The following is a 20,969-nucleotide window of genomic DNA, read 5'->3' as shown; positions in this document are numbered from 1 at the left end:
TATCTGAGTGAAATAAGTATGTTTGATAAATGGTGTAGCAAAAGTTTACTTCAACTTCAAACACCTTATATGGGGTATTCACTTACACATCCTATCAAAAAGTACGGGTAAGTGTACCATGTCCAATATATCTGTAAGGTACACCGGGGCAAGATGAAATGCAGTTTTCAATAGGATACTAATAAATGTTTGCAGTTATTATTTCCCTAAAAGATTGTTCCATATATTAACTTAATGTTTCTGTAATTTAATGCCACATCATTTATGTATTATGTATAATTTCACTAAGATAACTTGCCATTTTATCATACCCCAGCCGTTTCAACTTACCCCGGTGTACCTTATTTATTTATGAAGATTGCTTGTCTTAGTGCACGAGTAGTACCAATTTTGCAGTAGTGTCAGGCTTGAGAATATAACCTAAAACGAAGCAATGGTGCGAATACATTCATAATATTCAAGTATTTGTACTTAATATGGACAAATGATCCACTTACCGACCCCACTGTACCTTTACTTTACTAAAATCTAAAATTATAACACCTGAAGCCAAATATAAAGGCCAATCTCTTCCAAATTATTCAATTTTAGAGTTATTTTAAAATTAAAACACCATAAACCGTGGTATACGCCTAGAGGTAGGCAATTTCCTAAGGAAATTCGGCATTCGCTTCTACTTCTTCCTGGCGTTACGACTTAACTGGGATAAAGCCTGCTTCTCAGCTTAAGTGTTCTTCCACACTTATTCACTGAGAGCTTACCTTGCCAATAAACATTCTTGCTCGAAATATAATCGATTTTCGTAACAACCTACGATGCAGCATAACGAAATACTGAATCAAACATAGTACTGGTCAAAAACGGTCTCCTGACCAAGTTATTAGCTAAATAGCAAATTGACTAAGAGAAATTAGTCACTGCAGATACACCTATACATAGTATCATATATGATACTAAACACGAGGTTTGTTTCATATCAATTCTGAACATAAATTAGGAATTTTACATTATGTTCGTAGAATTAAAAACATGATTTGACGTCACAGAACTTCACGACAAATAATTTGATAATAGTCTAAGTTCTATGATAGTTAATACAAACAACGTACTATTGTTACAAGGATATTAGTGTTCTCTTTGTGTGAATTGAAATCGTGTGCAACAATCATCAATTTCACCCTAATTTAACAATAAATGCATGCTGGAGCGTTATCAATCAGCAAGATACTATTTGACTATTTGAAAATTTGAGCTGACACTACTAATTTTACTAACTAGCTAGATTCTAAGTAGGATGTCCCCAACATATTTAGTCTTGGTCATTTGGATAAAAACAGAAATTGAAACATCATATGGTACAACGTAACGGTTTCATTTAATAATAGTTTTTATTGAACCTTCTCTCAGTAGCTTCGCACTTATAATTCAGTAGATATCTTTACATTCACTCAGCAGGACATTCAATCGCTCCACTGTTGATGTCGTCAATGACGTCAGATGGTGAACGGCCATCGATCGTGCAGCCGACACTGTGGGCCGTACCCAGCACTTCCTTGCAGGTACCGGACAGTTCGCGAGCCATCGAGCGGGGTCGCATCACTCGGGCAATGCTGATAACTTCATCGAAGGTGATGTTACCGTTGTGCTTGATGTTCTTGACCTTCTTACGATCGCGTGGTGGTTCCTTCAAGGCCTTTACGATCAGGGAAGCAGCCGATGGGACAACCGAGATGGCAGCCTGTCGGTTCTGGATGGTCAAGCACACGGTGATCTTCAGACCCTTCCAGTCTCCAGTGGCCTTGGCAATGTCGTCACCGATCTTCTTGGGGGACTGTAAAGAAGGTAGAAAAATAAAAATTGATTATTTTAGCTGTCGGCCTAAATCATCCTTATGCATCCATATTCATTGAAAATATTAAGCAGCATAAAATTATTGTTTAGGGTCTTTTTCTTGCATACGACTCGTGCTTTCAATTGGAGAAAGTATAGGGTGCCGGCAATCGTGGTCATTGTTTCTGAATTTGGAGGATATAGGCAAGAGATATTGCCAAGAGATCTTTGCAAAAAAAAAAGTAGTCGATCAAAGTCGTGGGAAAGAAAGGGTTAATCGATTTGCTTATTGTATGTATGTATGTAGGTAGCCACCAATCCTTGCTTGAGTCTTGCTCTGCATGCGGCTCCACTCAACAGTAAGGTCAAATTTTATTACCAATCTGCATTCAACATATCGCTGTATGAAGGGCCAAAAGGGGGGTGGCGGACCCGTAAGTAGAGACACTTACGCGAAACCCGCGGGAAATAGAGAATCTCCTTCCAGCCATATGATCCAACAGATTGAGTATTAGAATTTGCAATACTTGTCGAGCTTTCCACGGAAAGGTTTGTTAGAAGAAGGGCGCGTCAAATCTTTCACAACTGTTGGAGAGAGAAGTACTAGACGCGAACGACTAACACTTTTCCTCCTGACTCCGATTGGCACTCCACTTCATTGTCCAGTTGTAAATTCAATGATGCCCTGATGCTCCCTCCCTCCCCAAAACATGAGAAATTCAATTATAATGATATGTTATATAGTAGATAAGATTATAATATATATAATAATATGATAATAAAATATGAAAATAAAATGAAAGTAACAATAAAATATGACGCAGTGAAACAGCATGCAGCATTATATCGGCCGACATATATTTTTCTTTTGAATATTTGTGCTACTGATGATATTAGGCTGGTCGAGGGAAGAATGATAAAAATAAACAAATAATTTAAATAAAAATAAAAAATCAGCGATTTGTTAATAAAGTTTCCGGATACATCAAAAACAAAATTCCAGCTTCCATATGCTTAGGGAGAACAAACAAAATAATATTACATCCGCCGCTTCGTTTCATCCGCTGTAGCCTACTGTAGTAAACAAAGACAATTAAATTAATGTAATTTATAAGTAGCAACATGTAGTGCAAGGATGTTACGGCACATTCTCCTAGATTCCGGCTGACACCCTACTACATCGTCCATCTATGACTTCTCTGATGCCCTTATGCACCCTCTCAATACCCAGCATATAATAAAGGAAATAATTCTAATAAAGTATATTAATTACACGACGAATTACAATTTCCGGAATAGAACGGCTGAAATATTAATAGCAGTGATTATGTTAGTATCTTCAATGACTCCATGATGCTTCTGAAAATTATGCCAATGAATTAGTTTAACAAACTAATTATAAATAAGTAATTCGTGCACCACCACTGGACTAGTAGCTATAAGGAATAAAAATTATCTGCTATTTTATGAGCCAAAGGAATTATTTGTATACCTATTTATTACCTATGAACAGTAGATATAGTACAACGCTACACAAAATAACATAAAATAACATTACAATAAAATGTTGTTATGATATATAGGTATAAAATGAACTGCAAAACAAAACTTTATTAATTATTTATCGTTTTAGATATGTAGAATGGTAGGCAAAAACCAAGCACTGATACACGCTATGTCTGAACCAGACGACTACAAAAATCGAATGAACATCGGACTCCCCCTCGCCAGAGACCAGTAACCGATCCATACTTCCACAATCGGAAGGTTTCAAAATATTCTATCGATGAAATTTTGATTTTTTTACACTTTTCAGCTATTTTTTATACTAAAGCCCATGAAAACCTCGTTTTTCGGCGCATTTCAGCCCATACAAAATGTATGGAAAAAAATCGCCGATAGATCATTTTAAAACCTCACGACTATCAAAATATGGATCAACCACTGATCTCTAGCAAGAAAAAATCCGATGCACACTCGACCCCTATGATCGTCTGGTTCAGACATAGCGTGTGATGCTTTATCTTACTTTTCTTGGTAGATCGCTGTAAAATATTAAGAATAACAATTCCATTCGCGTAAATGTAAATATGCAAAAAAAGACGCAGAAATTATTGGTGTTAGGTTAAGGTACACTTATAATGATAACCAAAGGTTTACATGGGCAGACGCAATTTTATATTATTTAAGAATGGCATGCTGCAATACGAAAATCATTAATTGAGTAAGAATCTACGATATGCAGACTCCATGTTGCTCCTGGAAGTTTATATATATGCTTATATAATTTATCTATATAATTAAAAATGGAGTGGTGTTTGTATGTGACGAAATGGCTTGAGAACGGGCTATTGGATTTTGATAGTTGTTCCATAGTCATGTTCCTGAAATGTTCCGACGTGTTTGTATGTATGTATGTATGTAGGTAGCCACCATCCTAGCTTGAGTCTTGCTCTGCATGCGGTTCCACTTAACAGTACAGTCAATTTTCATTATCAATCTGAATTCAACATACCATCGTATGAAGGGCCAAAATGGGGTGTGGCGGACCCGTAGGCAGAGACACTTACGCGAAACCCGCCGGAAATAGAGAATCTCCTTCCAATAATATGATCCAAAGGAAAGTATAATGAAATTTGCAATACCTGTCTAGTTATCCACGGGATGGTTTGTTATAATCCATTACAACTGTTGGGATAGAAGAACCCATCTACAAGGGTGTTACGGTTACTTCAACCCTTGACTCCGGCTGGCACTCCACTCCATTGTCCAGCTGTAACTTCAATGATGCCCTGATGCACCCTCCCAATATCACCCATGTTATATGATTCAATTAATTGATTTTTATGTAGTAAAAATAAATACAATAATTCAAAATATAAAAAATATAGAAAAACATGCTATAACTCGATGATTTGACCTAGAATCGATGACTGAAAGATGATTAATATTAAATACATAATCACAGATAATTCCAACAAGCCTGAAAATAATACAATGACAATTTATGTAAGGAGATAGATTATGTATGTAGATAATTTGAATTCATAAACCAGAATGGCCAAAGGGGGTTGTGGCGGCCCCTTAAGCAGCTGTGAAACCCGCGATTCAAAAAGATTCTCCTTCAAACAATGCAATCTTACAAATAGAATAAAGAGAATTGCAATACTTGTCCAGCTTTCCACGAGATGGTTTGTTATGAGAAGGGCGTGTCACATCCATTGCAATTGTTGGAGATATGCACCCATCTACAAGGATGATACGGCGCATTCTCCTAGGCTCCAGTTGGTACTCCACTCCATCGTCCAGCTGTAACTTCAATGATGCCCTGATGCACCCTCCTAATTCCCAATATATTGTATAAGATCAAATATTTATTTATAATTGATATATATGTTAAAATTATTTAATTAGTTGGATATGATGAACTCAATCTCATGAGGTACGCTCTGAAAAAATAACCAAATATATTTTGCAGAAAAGACCGATATGCTGAAAATTAAAGCGCAGTGATTTGATTAGCATCTCCGATATGTAGACTCCATGATACTCCTTGAAGTTCAACCACTGAAATAGGAAAATAAGTCAAACATATATAAGCACTTTGCGCGCTAGAATACAACATAAACTGAACAATAGAGCATGGGATTATTGAAAATAACTGTTGTGAATCCTATGACTGATTTGTTTGTGAATACACATTTGATGTTCTAAAACACTAAAGATAAAAAACTATACAGGAAGAATGTCGCTGTGGGAACATCTGGTAGAGATAAGAAAGTTTATACGTGTCAACGAGAACTAAGTAAATACTAGAAACATTCGTCCTCTATAGTTTTTTTTCATCGCTCTTACTAAAACATTCGCAAAAATGAAATTGAAAAGTTTAAGCTCCATGTAATCCAGGACACCTTGATAATCAAATTAAGCGATATTTAGAATAGAAGCATTTTCTTTTGATCAAACTTGATAATTCAAGAGTTCCGTTAACCGGGGTCTCAATTAGCTATGATTTGATTATCTGAAAAAATGATCATTATGGTATACAACATTTTAATGATTGTTTTTGATCATTTAGATATAAATATATATGAAATGATTTGTTTTGCAAATGATTAGTTGTATTTGCTAATTACAATTCTCAATTTAAAAAATGATAATCTATGTTCATGTAGAAATGAAGCTCCTTTCGTCGCATAACTTATTTGTTTATTGGTGTTTTCTATACAGATGATCCAGCCTCTGGCAGCAAATCTTTTGAATAAAAATATTTATCTATCTTTTATTGGTTTGTTTCTGGCATGTTGTCTGCACAAACTGTAAGAAAAAAGGTTGGCTCAATTATCTAGCTTGAAATATCATTAAATGAACACTCGCATAACTTTTCAAAACAACTCAATAGGCTCTCTTTGTTTATATTATCCCTAATCAATGTGGCTCAGACATAAACCTCTTCTGTTGAATTTTTAGTATGAAACGCTAGCCAAGCACATCGTCTTTCGATCTATTTTATTATTGCACTAGTATAATTGCAAGATACCAAGAGAGGAGAGAATCTCTTATTGTTGCATAGGTCATTCTAAAAAGTTACGCGAATATTCCATGAGAAAAAAACAAGCAAACCAATTCATAAACACATACATCATCCTGCAAGTTCACAAACACCTGAAAGCCTAGCATAACATGTAATGAGAATATATATCAAGGTGTGGAAGAAGAAGTGATGGCTATGGATTAGTGATGAGAAAAAACGTAAAAAATAATAATCACGTCACTAATTTATACGGCCTCTAATGGGAGCTTGTTCGCTTGTAGTTGTGAAACATTTTGCACCGTACACGGATGTCACGCACACTAAATGTCATCTTCCACACCTCGGTATATATTCTCATTGCACAACATGCGCAACATGATATGTCACACGCAGCATTTGCTGCATTAATCGCACCAAATAACCCTTGTACGTAAGATCAGCACTCGTTCCATGCCCATTCCAACTCACATGCTTTTAACACATACCCAAGCGAAACAACATGTGCGAGAGAAAAAAAAAGATTAGAAAGGCTCTGTACATACACTGTGTTTTTTCTATCCATTTTCCTCCCCCTCTCCCACTAAACCTCTCGCAAATTACTACATACATATTCACAAAACACTTTACAGAGCTAGAGAACCAGCATGATAATTAGGACATCAGCCTCTCACTCATACCTACTCAGCCGCCGTTCTACGCATATTTGTCCCGCGGAACATAAGGTTTACGTGGAACATGGGACAGATAAGCAATAAGCATAGAAGAGCAGTCACACACGCCTGCGCGGTGCCGCGTTCATTCGTTGCCATGGCAGCCTCACCACAAGAATTTCAACCCCAAGTATGTTGTATCCGCACGAAAAGATACAAAACCTAGAATATGGTACTTTCACATTGGAACAAACTCACCGGATTTCTGTCGAAAACTTTCCGCCATTAGCCGCGTTTTCCTGAAAAAGCGTCGTGTTCCTTCAAAGAGTTCAAATCACGATTTAGGCGTCACACACTTCTATCCGCTTTCGGATATTCTTCGGTTTTTCGCTATACACCCAATTCACACACACCACAGTAAGCAAGAGAACAGCCGTGAGAGCACGCGGTTGAAAATGTTTTTTTTTCAACATGATTGAGACTTTGACTCAACTAATCCAACGTTTTAAATAAATTTAGAAAGTAAATAAGCAAATCACTTTCGAATCAATTAGGACATCTGAAGGCACACAACCTTTCTTCATAGAAACTCACATCCTATCACTATTCTGAGTGAAAAAATAACACTACCGGCACGAGCGGAGGTAAAATTCGACACGTCTGAACACCACTACGTTTCTCATCGAACTGAGAAAGGGTTAATCGATTTGCTTATTGCTTCAAAAACTATTGTCGTTCAAAATTATTAAATGGAATTATCTGCAGCAATTTTGAAAACAAAAATTTGCTGTTATCTAAGTGTCGATGCATCAATCTTGATTTCAACTTGAACACTTTTTATTTTGGACTTGATTGAGAACGATTCAGTCAAAACTCAATCTCATCATATATTGCAAATAGTTTTGTTCGCAATTTTGCCGCTAGGTGGCGCTAGTGAGCATGTAAAATTGAATATGAAGTAACTCAGACACGATTCACTTGAATATGAAGATAAATTTTGATATCAGATGAATCGATATGGAACTAACTATCTCTGAAACATTTGAATATGAAGTAAACTAGATCTAAAACCCTTGAATATGAATGAACTGATAGATGTGAATCACTTGAACATGAGCTTATCTTTTTTTTTTTTTTTTTTTTTTTTGTCGGTAGCGATAGGGGTAGTACTGCACTCTTAATCTGCCCTAAGCTCCTTCCCAGCATTTGCTTTTATAAGCCTCTATTGCGTTCATCACACAGACGTTCCTAAGCAATGTTGCTCAAATGGTCACTGTGTACCCTAGCAGCAATCAGCCCTTACCGTAGTTTTGCAGTCTAGTAGTTCAGACTACTATCAAACTATGATAAGGCCTGAAATGCTACTAGAGTGGTTAAAGTGAAGAACGAAATAGTTTTATTAAAAGGTCCTCATTCCCCATTTCATTTCATCACTCACTATCGTCACTTTTATTTTCGACACTATCACGTGTATCACCGATTATTACTCATCAACTTTCGTAATACACTTCAGATATGCTTTCCATTATATCACCTTTCACATCACACCATTTTCATATAAATTCATTGTTATTACCATTTACCATCTGTTAGCATTACTAAGTAATTAAAAGATATTCAATTTAAATATTTCATTATTTTTGTTGCTGTAGAGTCATTACTATTCAAACTACAATTTAGAACTATCACGAAAGTTACAGTAAAACAAAATCACTTCGATCCATTCTTCTGCACTCGCTGTCATTATTAACACTTTTATCATGCATGTTTGAAGAACTAGGCAATAATGTTTATGTTCAGAGAAATGATTGCAAAATGTATTATGGCCTTTATTAAATTAGTAGAGTTCACATCATTATACATCATCATTATTATATTTTTAACAAAACTATCAGAATCACTTCCAATTTCATTTTCAAATTTTCTTCACCATAGATTTTATTATGAAATCACTATTAACACCCTCACAATCACTAAATTGAATAACAACGAGTGTTACGCGCAGTTCCACCAAACACCCAAACACATTCTTTTGTTGCATTATAAAACGATTGATCACACGTTAGCTTCGAAACTTAACAACCATTACTGATTAGTACAAAGGATGCTACAGCTCGTGGTAAACGAACTGAACCATCAATAACCAGCACTGGTGTATAAGTAACTAATGAGCCCTGGCGGTCCCTCCGTTCGAAGAGGACCTGATAATATGCCGAAACATATTAACAGATCCTCCGCCTGAATGCAGCCGTTTCATGATAAATCATGAACCGTTAGAGGTGTGCCAAAGTATTGGGAAGGTGATATGTTTCACAGACGGGTATTATTATGGTGCACCTTCTACTTTGGCACCGTCAAACCCTGTGATCGTGGCCAGGGCAATCACTTGAACATGAGCTTATCAAAACTGAAACATTTGAAAACGAAGTGAATCAAATCTGAAACACTTGAATATAAAGTGAATGAGACCTGAATGCCTTGAATTTACTTCAACATCAAACATCAATCACTTGGATATTGAACTAATCAAACCTGAAACACGTACATAAAGTGATTCAAGCATGAATCATTTGAAAATGAAGTGAATCAGCCCTAACCTGCTTGAACATGAAGTCATACCTGAAGAAGTGAAAAATTCTAGATGAATCGAACCTGAATTCAAGTAATTCGTACTCGAAATAGGTGAATATGAAGTGCTTCAGACCTACAGCACTTGAATATAAAGCGAATCAAACCTGAATCACTTGAATATGGAGCGAATCCGACATGCATCACTTCGATATGAAGCGAATAAAACTTAAATCACTGGAAATAAATCCTAAATCACTTGAATCTTGAAATCAATCAGACCTGAATCACTTGTACATAAAGTGAATCAAATTTGAAACATTTGAAACTGAAGTGAATCAAGCATGAATCACTTGAAATCATTTGAAAATTAAGTGAATCAAGCCTGAAACAGTCGAATATGAGTAAATCAGGTAAGAATCTCTAGGATATGGAGCGAACTGAATCACTTGAATATGAAATGAATCAATTCTGAATCACTTAATAATAAAGTGAATCTGACGTGAAACACTTGCGGGTATGGAGAGAAAAAAAACTTGAATCTTTTAAATATAAAATTAATCAATCCTGAGTGAACATGGAGTGTATTTCACATGATTTTTTTTACTCCATATTCAAATCAAACCTGAATTACTTGAATATAGAGTGAATCAAACCCGAAAGAATATAAAGAGAATCAGACATCAATCACCTGGATATGAAGTCAATCAAACTTGAACCACTTGTATATGAAGAGATTCTGACTTGAATAATTTGAATATGGTGGATATGAGTCCTGACTGAGTCACTCGCACATGGAGTAAGTCATACCAGAATCACTAGAATATGAATCAGATATGATACAATTGAATACCGTCAAACGGGGTGACTTGCAACGGCGGGGTGACTTGCAACACATTGTAATTTATAACTAAATTTCACTATAAAACATAAAATGCAAAAGAAAATTTGTTTTGAATCGGTACTTTAATATGTGTGACTCACAATTCAAGTAGGGGCCACGATTAAAGCTGTTATTATAAATATGTTTATACAATAAAAATAATTCTTTTAAATGTTTTAAAACTGATACTTGATGGAGGTTCAAAATCGTGACCTGAAAACATGAGATAGATTTAATTTACAAAAGTAATACTCTACATGTTGTTTTAATAACTAATAAGTGATAAAATAACGAATTTTATTTTACGAAATTGTAGCAACAATTTTTTAATTAAAATCATTTTTATATAAATGTACCTATGCGGGATGACTTGCAACACTTTATTTCTTAGCAATTAAGAGTTTATAAAAGTTAAAAACTTTTGTGTTAGGTCTACTTTATAATCAAAAGAGTAATAATTCATCAATCAACTACAAACACTCGTTTAAAATATTGTTCACTTAAGATATTGGACCTTGATCATTTAACGCCTCTTTTTCCCATAGAAAAATAGCTCTAATATTTTCTTACAAAAAGGTTTTCAAAATGCTCTTGTACTGGTTCCAATGCTTGAAATACATGAATAACAATACTTAACAAGTATGACTAATAAAAAATATCAACATTTTGTTGGAAAAAACTAAATTAACATTGAGTGTTGCAAGTCACCCCGCACAAGGACATTTAAAAAATTTCACCTTTTTGATCACTTTTGATATGACAAAATAATTCGATTCAATCTTCTATCATCTCATGCTGTAGGCGGGCCGGCCATTCAAAGTTCTACAAGGAATTTAGATTTTTAGATGACGTTTAGATCATGGTTTTGGTTGATTGAAGTTGAAAAGTGTTGCAAGTCACCCCGTTTGACGGTATACAATTGATCAGATTTATTATGATTCCGTTCCAAATCACTTCAACTTCCAAATGCCAAAGGCTTTCTGAACAGCATTCTGGAGATTCTATCTTATTCATATTGTTTAGGTACAGTCATCCCTCCAGACCCAAAGTAAACTGTTTCCTGGATGCCCTTGACTTTCCGAACAACTTTGCCCAAGACTCGAACTTTCTATCTCATCTGGCTCAAAAGATAGAATTTGTTTCATATATTTAAGTAAATAAGCGTACTAGTGCTACCTAGTGGCAAAATTGTGAACCAAAGAATTCGCTATTCGGATGTCCTTTTACTTTCATTCTGTTCTCTACTTGCCGAAGACCCGAACTTTCTATCTCTTGTGGGTCACAAGCTAGAACTAGTTCAAAATGCTCAGTTTTATATGCTCACTAGCGCCACCATGCGGCGAAATCTCCAACCAAACTGTTTGTCTTCCGGATGTCCTTGACCTTCTGAAAAACTTTGCCGAAGACCCGAAATTTCTATCTCTTATGGATCACAAGCTAGAAATAGTTTGAAATGCTCAATTTTACATGCTCACTAGCGCCTCCTAGCGGCAAAATCGCGAACCAAACTATTTGCTTTCCGGATGTCCTTGAACTTCTAAACAACTTTGCTGAACATCGCTTCTGTGCAAGTCGTAAGGATCTCGAGCTATACCCAACAAACATTTAAGTCGAATAAGAGTTGAATGATCCATTCTAAAACTTATATCAGTTGAATAAACTGTTATTCAGCTTCGAATGTTACTTGGGTAGCAATGTGAATTTACCTGTTTTGGGGTGATGCTAAACTTTTTGGGGGTGATTCAATATTCAGCTGAGTGTTGCAATACTTATTTTAGTGAGTCCGTATTTATGACGGGTAGTGTATATCTCTGGAACAGTTATACCTAGATATATAAAATTATACTTTCTTCGGTGAATAATTACAACAGGGAAAGGGCTACTATATTACACATTGGTTAATTGGGAAATTCACCGCACGATGGCGCTAGCTCAAAAAACTTTGTTTTCTGGTTCCCCTAAGCGACTATGTCGTTCGGTAACTAGATCTTGGGGTGGTTCGAAATGCTGATGATTTGAAATATTAATTGCTCATTGGTCCAAATGTTACACTACATTTTTGCTTAGTTTAACATTCCATAACTAGGAGGTGTTGTGAGTTACAAATATTTCAAAATCACATATCTCACGATGCAGAACTGATTGATGTGTATTTACGACACATACCATACTGAAAACAGGGGATGAGATATTGTTATTACAATGTATTTATTTTTTTCAGGTATTTGCCCATGGTTTCCTTCAGATTTGTAAGATATTTCATTTAGTGATTTTTAGCGGACTTAAAAGAAAATCCTTAAAGAATTTCGTTTAAGATGCCGTCAAGAATTCAAGCTAGTATTTTTCTAAGGATAAACAGAGCAATAATCGTGAATTCCTCAAAAGATTTTTCCATAATTTTCCGGGAAAATCTTCTATGAATTTATGCAGTGATTTTTCCATCATTGGGATTTTCAGCCAGGGATATCCCAGGGATGTCTGACATTGTCCCGTAAATGGGCTACATGGCACCCGAAACTTTTCGACAGAAAGATAATTTTAAAACTTTTTGACGATAAGAAGTACTATAAGTGTTATGTCTTGTCTCGTGTCGCGTTTCGTGAATATCGTGTTCTTACGTTAGCACAAATCACACAAATTGATAGTGTTATGGTAAAAACTTTTTGTATTTTTTTTTTGAAGAACTTCTTCAATTTCTTTAGATTGGAATCCTCAATATGTATTCATTTTTAATTGATTTTATCGATCATGGTATCGAAAATGCAAAAAAAAAGATGGATTCAAATTGAAAACGAACCGTAATATGTTATTTTGCATCATATAGGTATGAAAGAGGTTTTTTGACGGACTTGGAGTCCGTCTAAGTAAAACTCAAATTACTCTTGTAAATGTTGCAAATGCATTGAATTGGAAATGAAATATTATTCCTGGAATAAAAAAAATTATGACGTACAAGTTAACAGAATTTTTGTAATAATTATTTTGAACAAAATGATAGTTCACAATGTGATCTTCACATCACCAAAATTTAATTTTTGACTTTGAACAGTTTGGATTCCGACATGTAGTATTGAACAATACGTTTACAATTTTTTCAATCTTCCTTACAAAATAATAAACTTTGGCAGGGTAGAACAGTTCTTCATGGACCGATTTGAAAGAAATTTTCACCACATATCAGACAGCATTAATTTGAAATTCACTTTAGCCAAATCGTTATTGCTTTTGGAAAAAATACTTTAAAACATATGTTGAAATTCAAGTTATATTAGAAGAACTGTGAAAATTTCATTTATGATTGAGAATCACTTCCTAACACATAATATCGGAAAAGTCCTAATTTTGAGGTAGGTAGGAATAAGTTATTTCTTGAAATATCATTCTAGCGCAGAATATAATTAAAAAGATAATCGGAAAAGTTTAACAAAGCATTTAAAACTTGTAAAACATATTTCTAAGTTATTTGTAAACAAACTTACCAGACCAAGTGGACCGATTTTGGGGGCCAAAGATGAAGTGGCGCCGACTTCTCCACCGACACATCTCAGGTAGACTGCAATTAGGGAAAGAATTGAATCAATTTCGTTGTACAACTATCCATCATTATTGGATAAACCAATCATAACCGTGAACCCGAGTCACATAAAATCTTCCGCCAACATTTCACTCTTCCATAGGAGGAACAAATCGTACGAGATCACGGCTGTTTTTGGCACCGAAAAACATCACAATTACGGCGAAATTCCGCCAAACCACAACGTATACTCAACGCACCGTGCTTAATTTCATTGGGGTCGAACTTTGGTGGCATCTTGGCGAATAAAACGGCAAGTTTTCAAGTAAAAACTACTTCACAACTTTACAAAAGTGTGTTCACACAGTTGTTAAAGATGCCGGAAAGAGAGAGAAAGAGATTCATTTTGACAGACGTCGTTTTGATGGATTGACTTCCGGCGATGGGAGAACTGTCACTGTCAAAAGGCAAGGCTGCCAACAGAGCGATGGTGTGTGGATGGAAGGTTGCCTTTATTAGCGCAAACTATACTTTACGAAGTTGACACGCTCATAAATTTTCAATATTAATAAGCTATTGACTATGAAGGCAATAATAACCCAATTATTGGGTTGTTTAGGGGTACCCAGGTTAAACCTCAAACATTTAAGCACAGACAAACAGACATCACACTCTAATCAGTATCCATTTGATTCGAATATATGGTAGGAGGTCAATCCACCACCTGCAACTGCTCAGGGCACTGGGCAATTGCATTGAGATGGTGATCAGATACCAAAGTAACGTTACAACGAGCTTAACCATTTTGTAACCTTTATCTGAATAGCAGAACATAATTGGGCTTATTATACGAGTGGCGTGAGGTGACTATTGTAGGTCTCGTATAGCGAGGTGACAATTCTCGACTCTATTGAACACTGAAAACAGCATTGTGGTAAAAATTACCATGTTGATGGTTTAAATTAAATGCACAGCACCACTTGATTTGTGCAGACTACCCAATGCATTCTTTTCGAACACATTGTGTCGTTATTTTTACTATGACGGCAACGCAAGAGGATACAGTCAAAATTACCATGGTACATAGTTATGTTAATGACAAATAAAAGTTATTTTTTCAACCATCTATTGCATTCAAAATTACTACAATCCTGTAGTAAATTTTAATGTAAGAACATGGTAACTATAAACACATTTCTGAGTGATATTTTCAACCACCAATTGCATTTAAAATAATAAAAATTTGTAGGTTTAATTGGAGCTAATTTTATTGAAATTCATCAATTCCGATGCTAAGGTCTACGCATGATGCATACTTATTTGCCAATTTGTGTAGGTCAGGGAATGAAATACGACGGACGATATCGATGTTACGGTGTGACTTAGGACTTTCGGTGGTGCGAAGACGCGTCGATCTAAGAATTGGTCAAGGAGATCCGAAGAGCATTGATAAGGCGGTCTGTTAACCATGGTCACCGACACTGATGCTTGGCTGACCTTCATTTGCAACTGGCTGTCGTATGATCAGGAACTCCTGATATTGAATATGGTCTGCCTTGAAGAGCACTACTCCGGCTCGTTGATTTTAATCACCATCAGCTAAAAGAAGCGAAAATGAATCAGGATGAACATATGGTAAACGTTATCAAGAAACTTACCTTATTCTCCTGGTGGATGATTCACTGAAGCTGCCAAACCATAAATGCCGATCCGAAGAACCAACTATTACAAGAATGAAAATAATCGAAATAATGAAAACTTAATGCATCCAATAACCACTCGTAAGTTCAATCTAATTGATTTCATGGCGGACTAAAAATAAGAAAATCTGATTCAATATTTATCACACGCACCAGCAAATTCTGAATCCTTAAGTTTTTCTCGTAACTGAACCAAAGCACACAAATGGCGGCGTCATTCGATGAGAGTGAGCTTGAATTATGGACATAAATGCACAGTAGTTAAAATTACACGTTCTCTGTTTTTATTTTTACCATGAGCATGGTAAAATCAAGAACATTTGCTGTTGCTTGTTACTGAACATGTGTTCAAGTCAACTTCAAGAAGGGTAGCTCTTGACTACAAACACGTAGTTAAGAGTACAGTGCAATAGCTTTGTTAACGTGGTAATTTGAACAACATTGTATTTATTAATAAGATGATTCCATTAATTTTAACAATATTTCGGAATAGTTGTGGTAACAACAATGTCGTGATTGGAGTTACTATAACATTATTTTCAGTGAAGTGACTCTATTTGATATGCACGGCGAGTCACTTCACTCGAGTCGAGAAATGTCACCTCGCTATACGAGACCGACAATTGTCATTTCACGCCACTCGTAGAATAAACCCAAATATTAGAAGATAATATTATTATTATTAAAATATTATTTCCAATGGGGCTCTGCACTGTTTTGATTTTGCATGGGATTTTGACGTTTACTGGCCTTGTTGTTTACAAATTTTGTGAAGGGATGAAAGAGAGAGCAACATTTTTGTGCAGGGCCCTATTGTCCATGTGCTGAAGATACACCACAGACGAGTAGACGTAACACTGTCAAAAATTGGCGAAAATATGCAACGTCATTTATGAATGATGCCTTATAATAGCTACAATTAAATCGAATTTGTGAAATAAGGGGTCATCCATAAATGACGTAGCTTTTTATGGGGGAGGGGGTCTTCATGAATTTGTGACGATGTGTGACGAGGGGGGAGGGGTCCTAGCTACACTCAAGAAAATAGCTTCCTTCAATTTATGTGAATTTGCACATACATTGCTCAAATTACCAAAATCATTAGTTTTATTTGTGTCATATACTCACTATGATAGTATTAAATACCTTCTATTTGTAGCACATATATGGCATTTGAAACATATTCAAAGTATTGAAACGTTTCGTTTACGTCGTGAAATTAAAGTTATATTTATTCCGACTTGATGATAAATTTTAACAGGTGAGTGATAACAAAATAGGCGACCGATCACGACACGGCTCAACCCAACACTGTTCGCTCTCGACGTCTCTTTGCTTGTTTGAGTTGATCGTTCGGTACTCAACTTGGACCGTTACAACTCCCCCCGCCAGAACGATCAAATGTCGGCAAGACCGTTGATGTATTTTGGCTTCGATGGTTATCCGATGGCACCTTTTTTGTTCTGAGATTCCTCACCAAATCCTCGTCAACCAGATAGTTATAACACAGACAAACAGACGTCACACTCTCATCGCTGTCCATCGACCAACTTTTTAACGATCGATTCAAATATTGGGTAGGTGGACAATCGACCACCCGCAGCGCTCGCGTCGTTTTTGTTCGTGTTTGACGTTTACACACTACCGCCGCCTGTTGGTCCATCGGCCAACTACAGTGTTTTTAGCATTGGGCGTACATGATTTCGCGACTATGATTTCGATCGAGATTTGTTCTAAGTGTTACGTCTGTTTCTCTGTGGTTATAAGCAGCTTCAATTTTGGTCTGATTCTGCAGCTCTTCTTGTGTAACAGTAGGAAAATGACGTAAAAGCAGGGAGATGATTTCATGTTCTGTTGGTGGCAATGACATATACCGCGCTTTGTTCAACATCCTCGCGAAATATCCACTCATTTTTGATATCTTGCCCTGTTGAACGTAGCTTCCAGTTTCCAATAGTTTCCGGAAATCACGTTGTGCTTGGTAACTCCAAAACCGTTGGAGAAACAGAATTTTGAAGCTATTCCAATCGCTCAACTTGTATGAAAACATACGATACCACATCTTTGGCGATCCAGAAAAACAATCATATACTGTGGTGATCAACCAACTGTCCGATACACGCGCACATTGTAGCTCAGCGTATTTTTCAAACCGTTCGATGAATTCTGGTGCTGTGAAGAAGTCACTTTTTCCGTTGTACCATGGTCTCTGGACACTATTGTTGGTGATTGTGATATTTGTTGCCTCTGTTTTTATCCCCGTTGCTTCGCCCGAGATTTTTTTTTGGTCTAGATATCATAGCAGAACTTGCAAATGTAGACGGCTGGGTACTGCTATTGTTGTATTGGTCTGTGGTATTATTGACTTCTGCATGTTCAATCAGATTGGCGTTGAACACTCGATTGATGGTGTTTTCTAACTTGGTGATGACACGTTCGAGGAAACATATTCGTTTCTCAAGCTCTACAATTTTATCCATTTGACTTCGCTTTGGTAGGATTTCAATCCCGGTTGAGCCCCCAGATGAAACGTTTCGTTTACGTCGTGAAATTAAAGTTATATTTATTCCGACTTGATGATAAATTTTAACAGGTGTGTGATAACATAATAGGCGACCGATCACGACACGGCTCAATCCAACACTGTTCGCTCTCGACGTCTCTTTGCTTGTTTGAGTTGATCGTTCGGTACTCAACTTGGACCGTTACAGTATGTGCAAGTTATACAATCTTCTGAAGCACATTGTGCAAAAAATATGGCGTCCGTGTGAAGGTTTCGCGGTAGTGATCTTGTTAAGCTGTATACTTATCCTGCGATATTTGCTGCATCGGAAAGAATATTTTTTTTTTTTTTAATATTTGCTAAAATTCAATACTTTGATATTGTATTACCTTATGTTTACTTCTATGCAGATGGAGAAATCGAATTTCATCAGAAAGCTGTAACAGCAAAAAAAAATGATTACCGACTGATGAACTCGCTGCCCACAGAGATTGCGTAGAAGACCAATACAAGTTGCCCTAAAAAGATGGCAATTTTTAGTTCATCTTCCTCTGCTGCTCATTCTTATTCATTGTTTCACCGTACTACACATATTCTACTACACATGTTCTTGTGTATCAAACTATATAATAAACTTTATTAATATTTACCCACAGACAAACAGACGTCACACTCTCATCGCTGTCCATCGACCAACTTTTTAACGATCGATTCAAATATTGGGTAGGTGGACAATCGACCACCCGCAGCGCTCGCGTCGTTTTTGTTCGTGTTTGACGTTTACACACTACCGCCGCCTGTTGGTCCATCGGCCAACTACAGTGTTTTTAGCATTGGGCGTACATGATTTCGCGACTATGATTTCGATCGAGATTTGTTCTAAGTGTTACGTCTGTTTCTCTGTGATTTACCTATTTGTTTTCGCTTATTATTGGATTTAACAAGAAAAACCAAAAAAAAAAGTTCATTGAAATAATTTGTTCGGTCAATATACTCCATTGAAGCCGCCCATGTAAAGTATGTGTCTGGATCATGGATTGGATATGAAATAATCATGCTTTTAATGGAAATCAAGATTGGCGACAATCCATTGATTACGCTCATACTTTTCATATGTATACCCCCATTGCAAAAATCCATATGGGTTGGCACATGAATCAAATGAGGACATTATCTTGAGTGGCGCAGAAAAAAAGGCATACAATTATTTTTTACCAAACTTTATTTTTGTTTGACTTATGGCGTTTTCGTTTATTGCTGGGGCGAACCTAGTTTCGCCCTGGATCCGCTCTAACAGCTGTCAAAACGTTTTTTTTATTCAGTCGGGTCGAACCCGGATCCGCCCCAGGATCGACCCAAACACAACGAGTTTCGCTCTGCCGATTTTCTGCGATCCAACCTGAGCGAGGTTCAATTGTCAAAAATTGATTGTTTACATTTTCATAATTATTCAAAATTAAAGATTAAAGCAAAATTTTAATAACAGGAGATGTTTACAAAAACATTCGGCAATATTTATTGCATTAATATTGAGACTTATTTTTTGTGATTTTACACTCAGAGAAGCGAAATTTCATGAAACTGTGTGGCTGCCCGATCAACCAATGTTACAATTTCTTTATAGATCTATGTCTAGCGATGACGATCGCCAACGTTTCAAAATGAATCGATATCGATCGCTATCGAAAATCACTGACTGGTTGACCGCGTGACAGTTCAAATGTAGGTATGACACATTCGATTTGACTCGAACCTGGATCTGTTTTCCTTCGTTTATTGCGAGTCGGGTCAACTCTGACCCCAGGTTTGAAACCGAAAACGCCATTATAAACTTGGGTTATAAAATGATGATTCAGCTTCAAAACATTCATATGACAAGATTGAAAAAATCTAAGAAATTTTAGATTTTCCTGATAAATGCAATCAAACAGATTTTTTAAAGCTTTAAATAATTATGTAAATATTACATTATAGTCGTGTCTAAATTAATAAATTTATAAATAACCAAAGTAAAATAAATTAATTTAAATTCAATGCTTTAACTACTTGAAGAACATTGTTTTCACCAGTGGCGATTCCCTAACCTCAAATCAACCTGTTCCGCGAATAGAAATTCATGAATTTCAGCATCAAATTTGCATGTAATGAGTAGAGATTTGTTAGAAAAGACGATTTCAATCATTAACTTTATGTTTTATAATCTAAATTGACCGCAATAGTCATTTTTAGAGTCATAGAACAGGTAAAAAGTGAGGATACGAGTCGCCACTGGTTTGCTACGCCTGATATGCTACGTTTTTTTTTTTTCAAGGGGGAGTATTGCGATTTTTTTCACCACTTAGACTTTAGTGATCTGAATTTCGTCTTTCTCAGATTTCGCCTTCGATTTCGCTGCCCCTTTTCAATCACCGCCGCCCATGCAATTATCCTGGATATGAGCCTCTGTACGTGCCATAAATTCTTTTGTTCTCATGACTTTTACTGTGCGCCGTGTGTTGGTGCTGTCTCGCTCTCTCTCACGGGCAACTTGAAAACAGAGCGCACAGTAAAAGTCAAACGTTTTATGGCATGCATAGGCTCATTCATGACAGTTTTCTCCGGCCGGCTCAGTGTTTACCATTTTTTCTTTGTTCTCGACTCACCAGCTGGTCTTGTTTACACAACAAAACCAGCTGGCCTTCCAATGTTTACAGTCGTCGTCATTGTTCTCGTACTCCAGCTGGTCGTGTTCTTGTTTCAAAACCAGCTGGTAGGGACTGAAATCAAGGATGGAAGGTGAATGGTGTT

At 36.3% G+C, this 20,969-nt stretch overlaps 1 protein-coding gene and 1 long non-coding RNA gene across 2 annotated transcripts; both read right to left on the bottom strand.

The window, feature by feature from the left end:
• Positions 1–1,363: 1,363 nt before the first annotated feature.
• On the bottom strand, positions 1,364–14,401 carry LOC5579525 (60S ribosomal protein L12). Its single transcript, XM_001647784.2, has 3 exons — positions 14,240–14,401; positions 13,945–14,018; positions 1,364–1,831 (listed from the first exon to the last, which is right to left on the bottom strand). Exons 1-3 carry the CDS (start codon positions 14,274–14,276, stop codon positions 1,445–1,447), a joined length of 498 nt encoding a protein of 165 aa, XP_001647834.1. The 5' UTR covers positions 14,277–14,401; the 3' UTR covers positions 1,364–1,444.
• An 828-nt stretch (positions 14,402–15,229) lies between these two features.
• On the bottom strand, positions 15,230–16,271 carry LOC110676475. Its single transcript, XR_002500426.1, has 3 exons — positions 15,833–16,271; positions 15,638–15,701; positions 15,230–15,578 (listed from the first exon to the last, which is right to left on the bottom strand). It is a non-coding gene; the product is annotated as an uncharacterized LOC110676475 (long non-coding RNA).
• Positions 16,272–20,969: the final 4,698 nt, after the last annotated feature.

Source organism: Aedes aegypti, chromosome 2 (assembly GCF_002204515.2).
Source record: "Aedes aegypti strain LVP_AGWG chromosome 2, AaegL5.0 Primary Assembly, whole genome shotgun sequence".
NCBI classification, from domain to species: Eukaryota; Metazoa; Arthropoda; class Insecta; order Diptera; family Culicidae; genus Aedes; species Aedes aegypti.
This window is presented reverse-complemented; position numbering and strand designations above follow the sequence as displayed.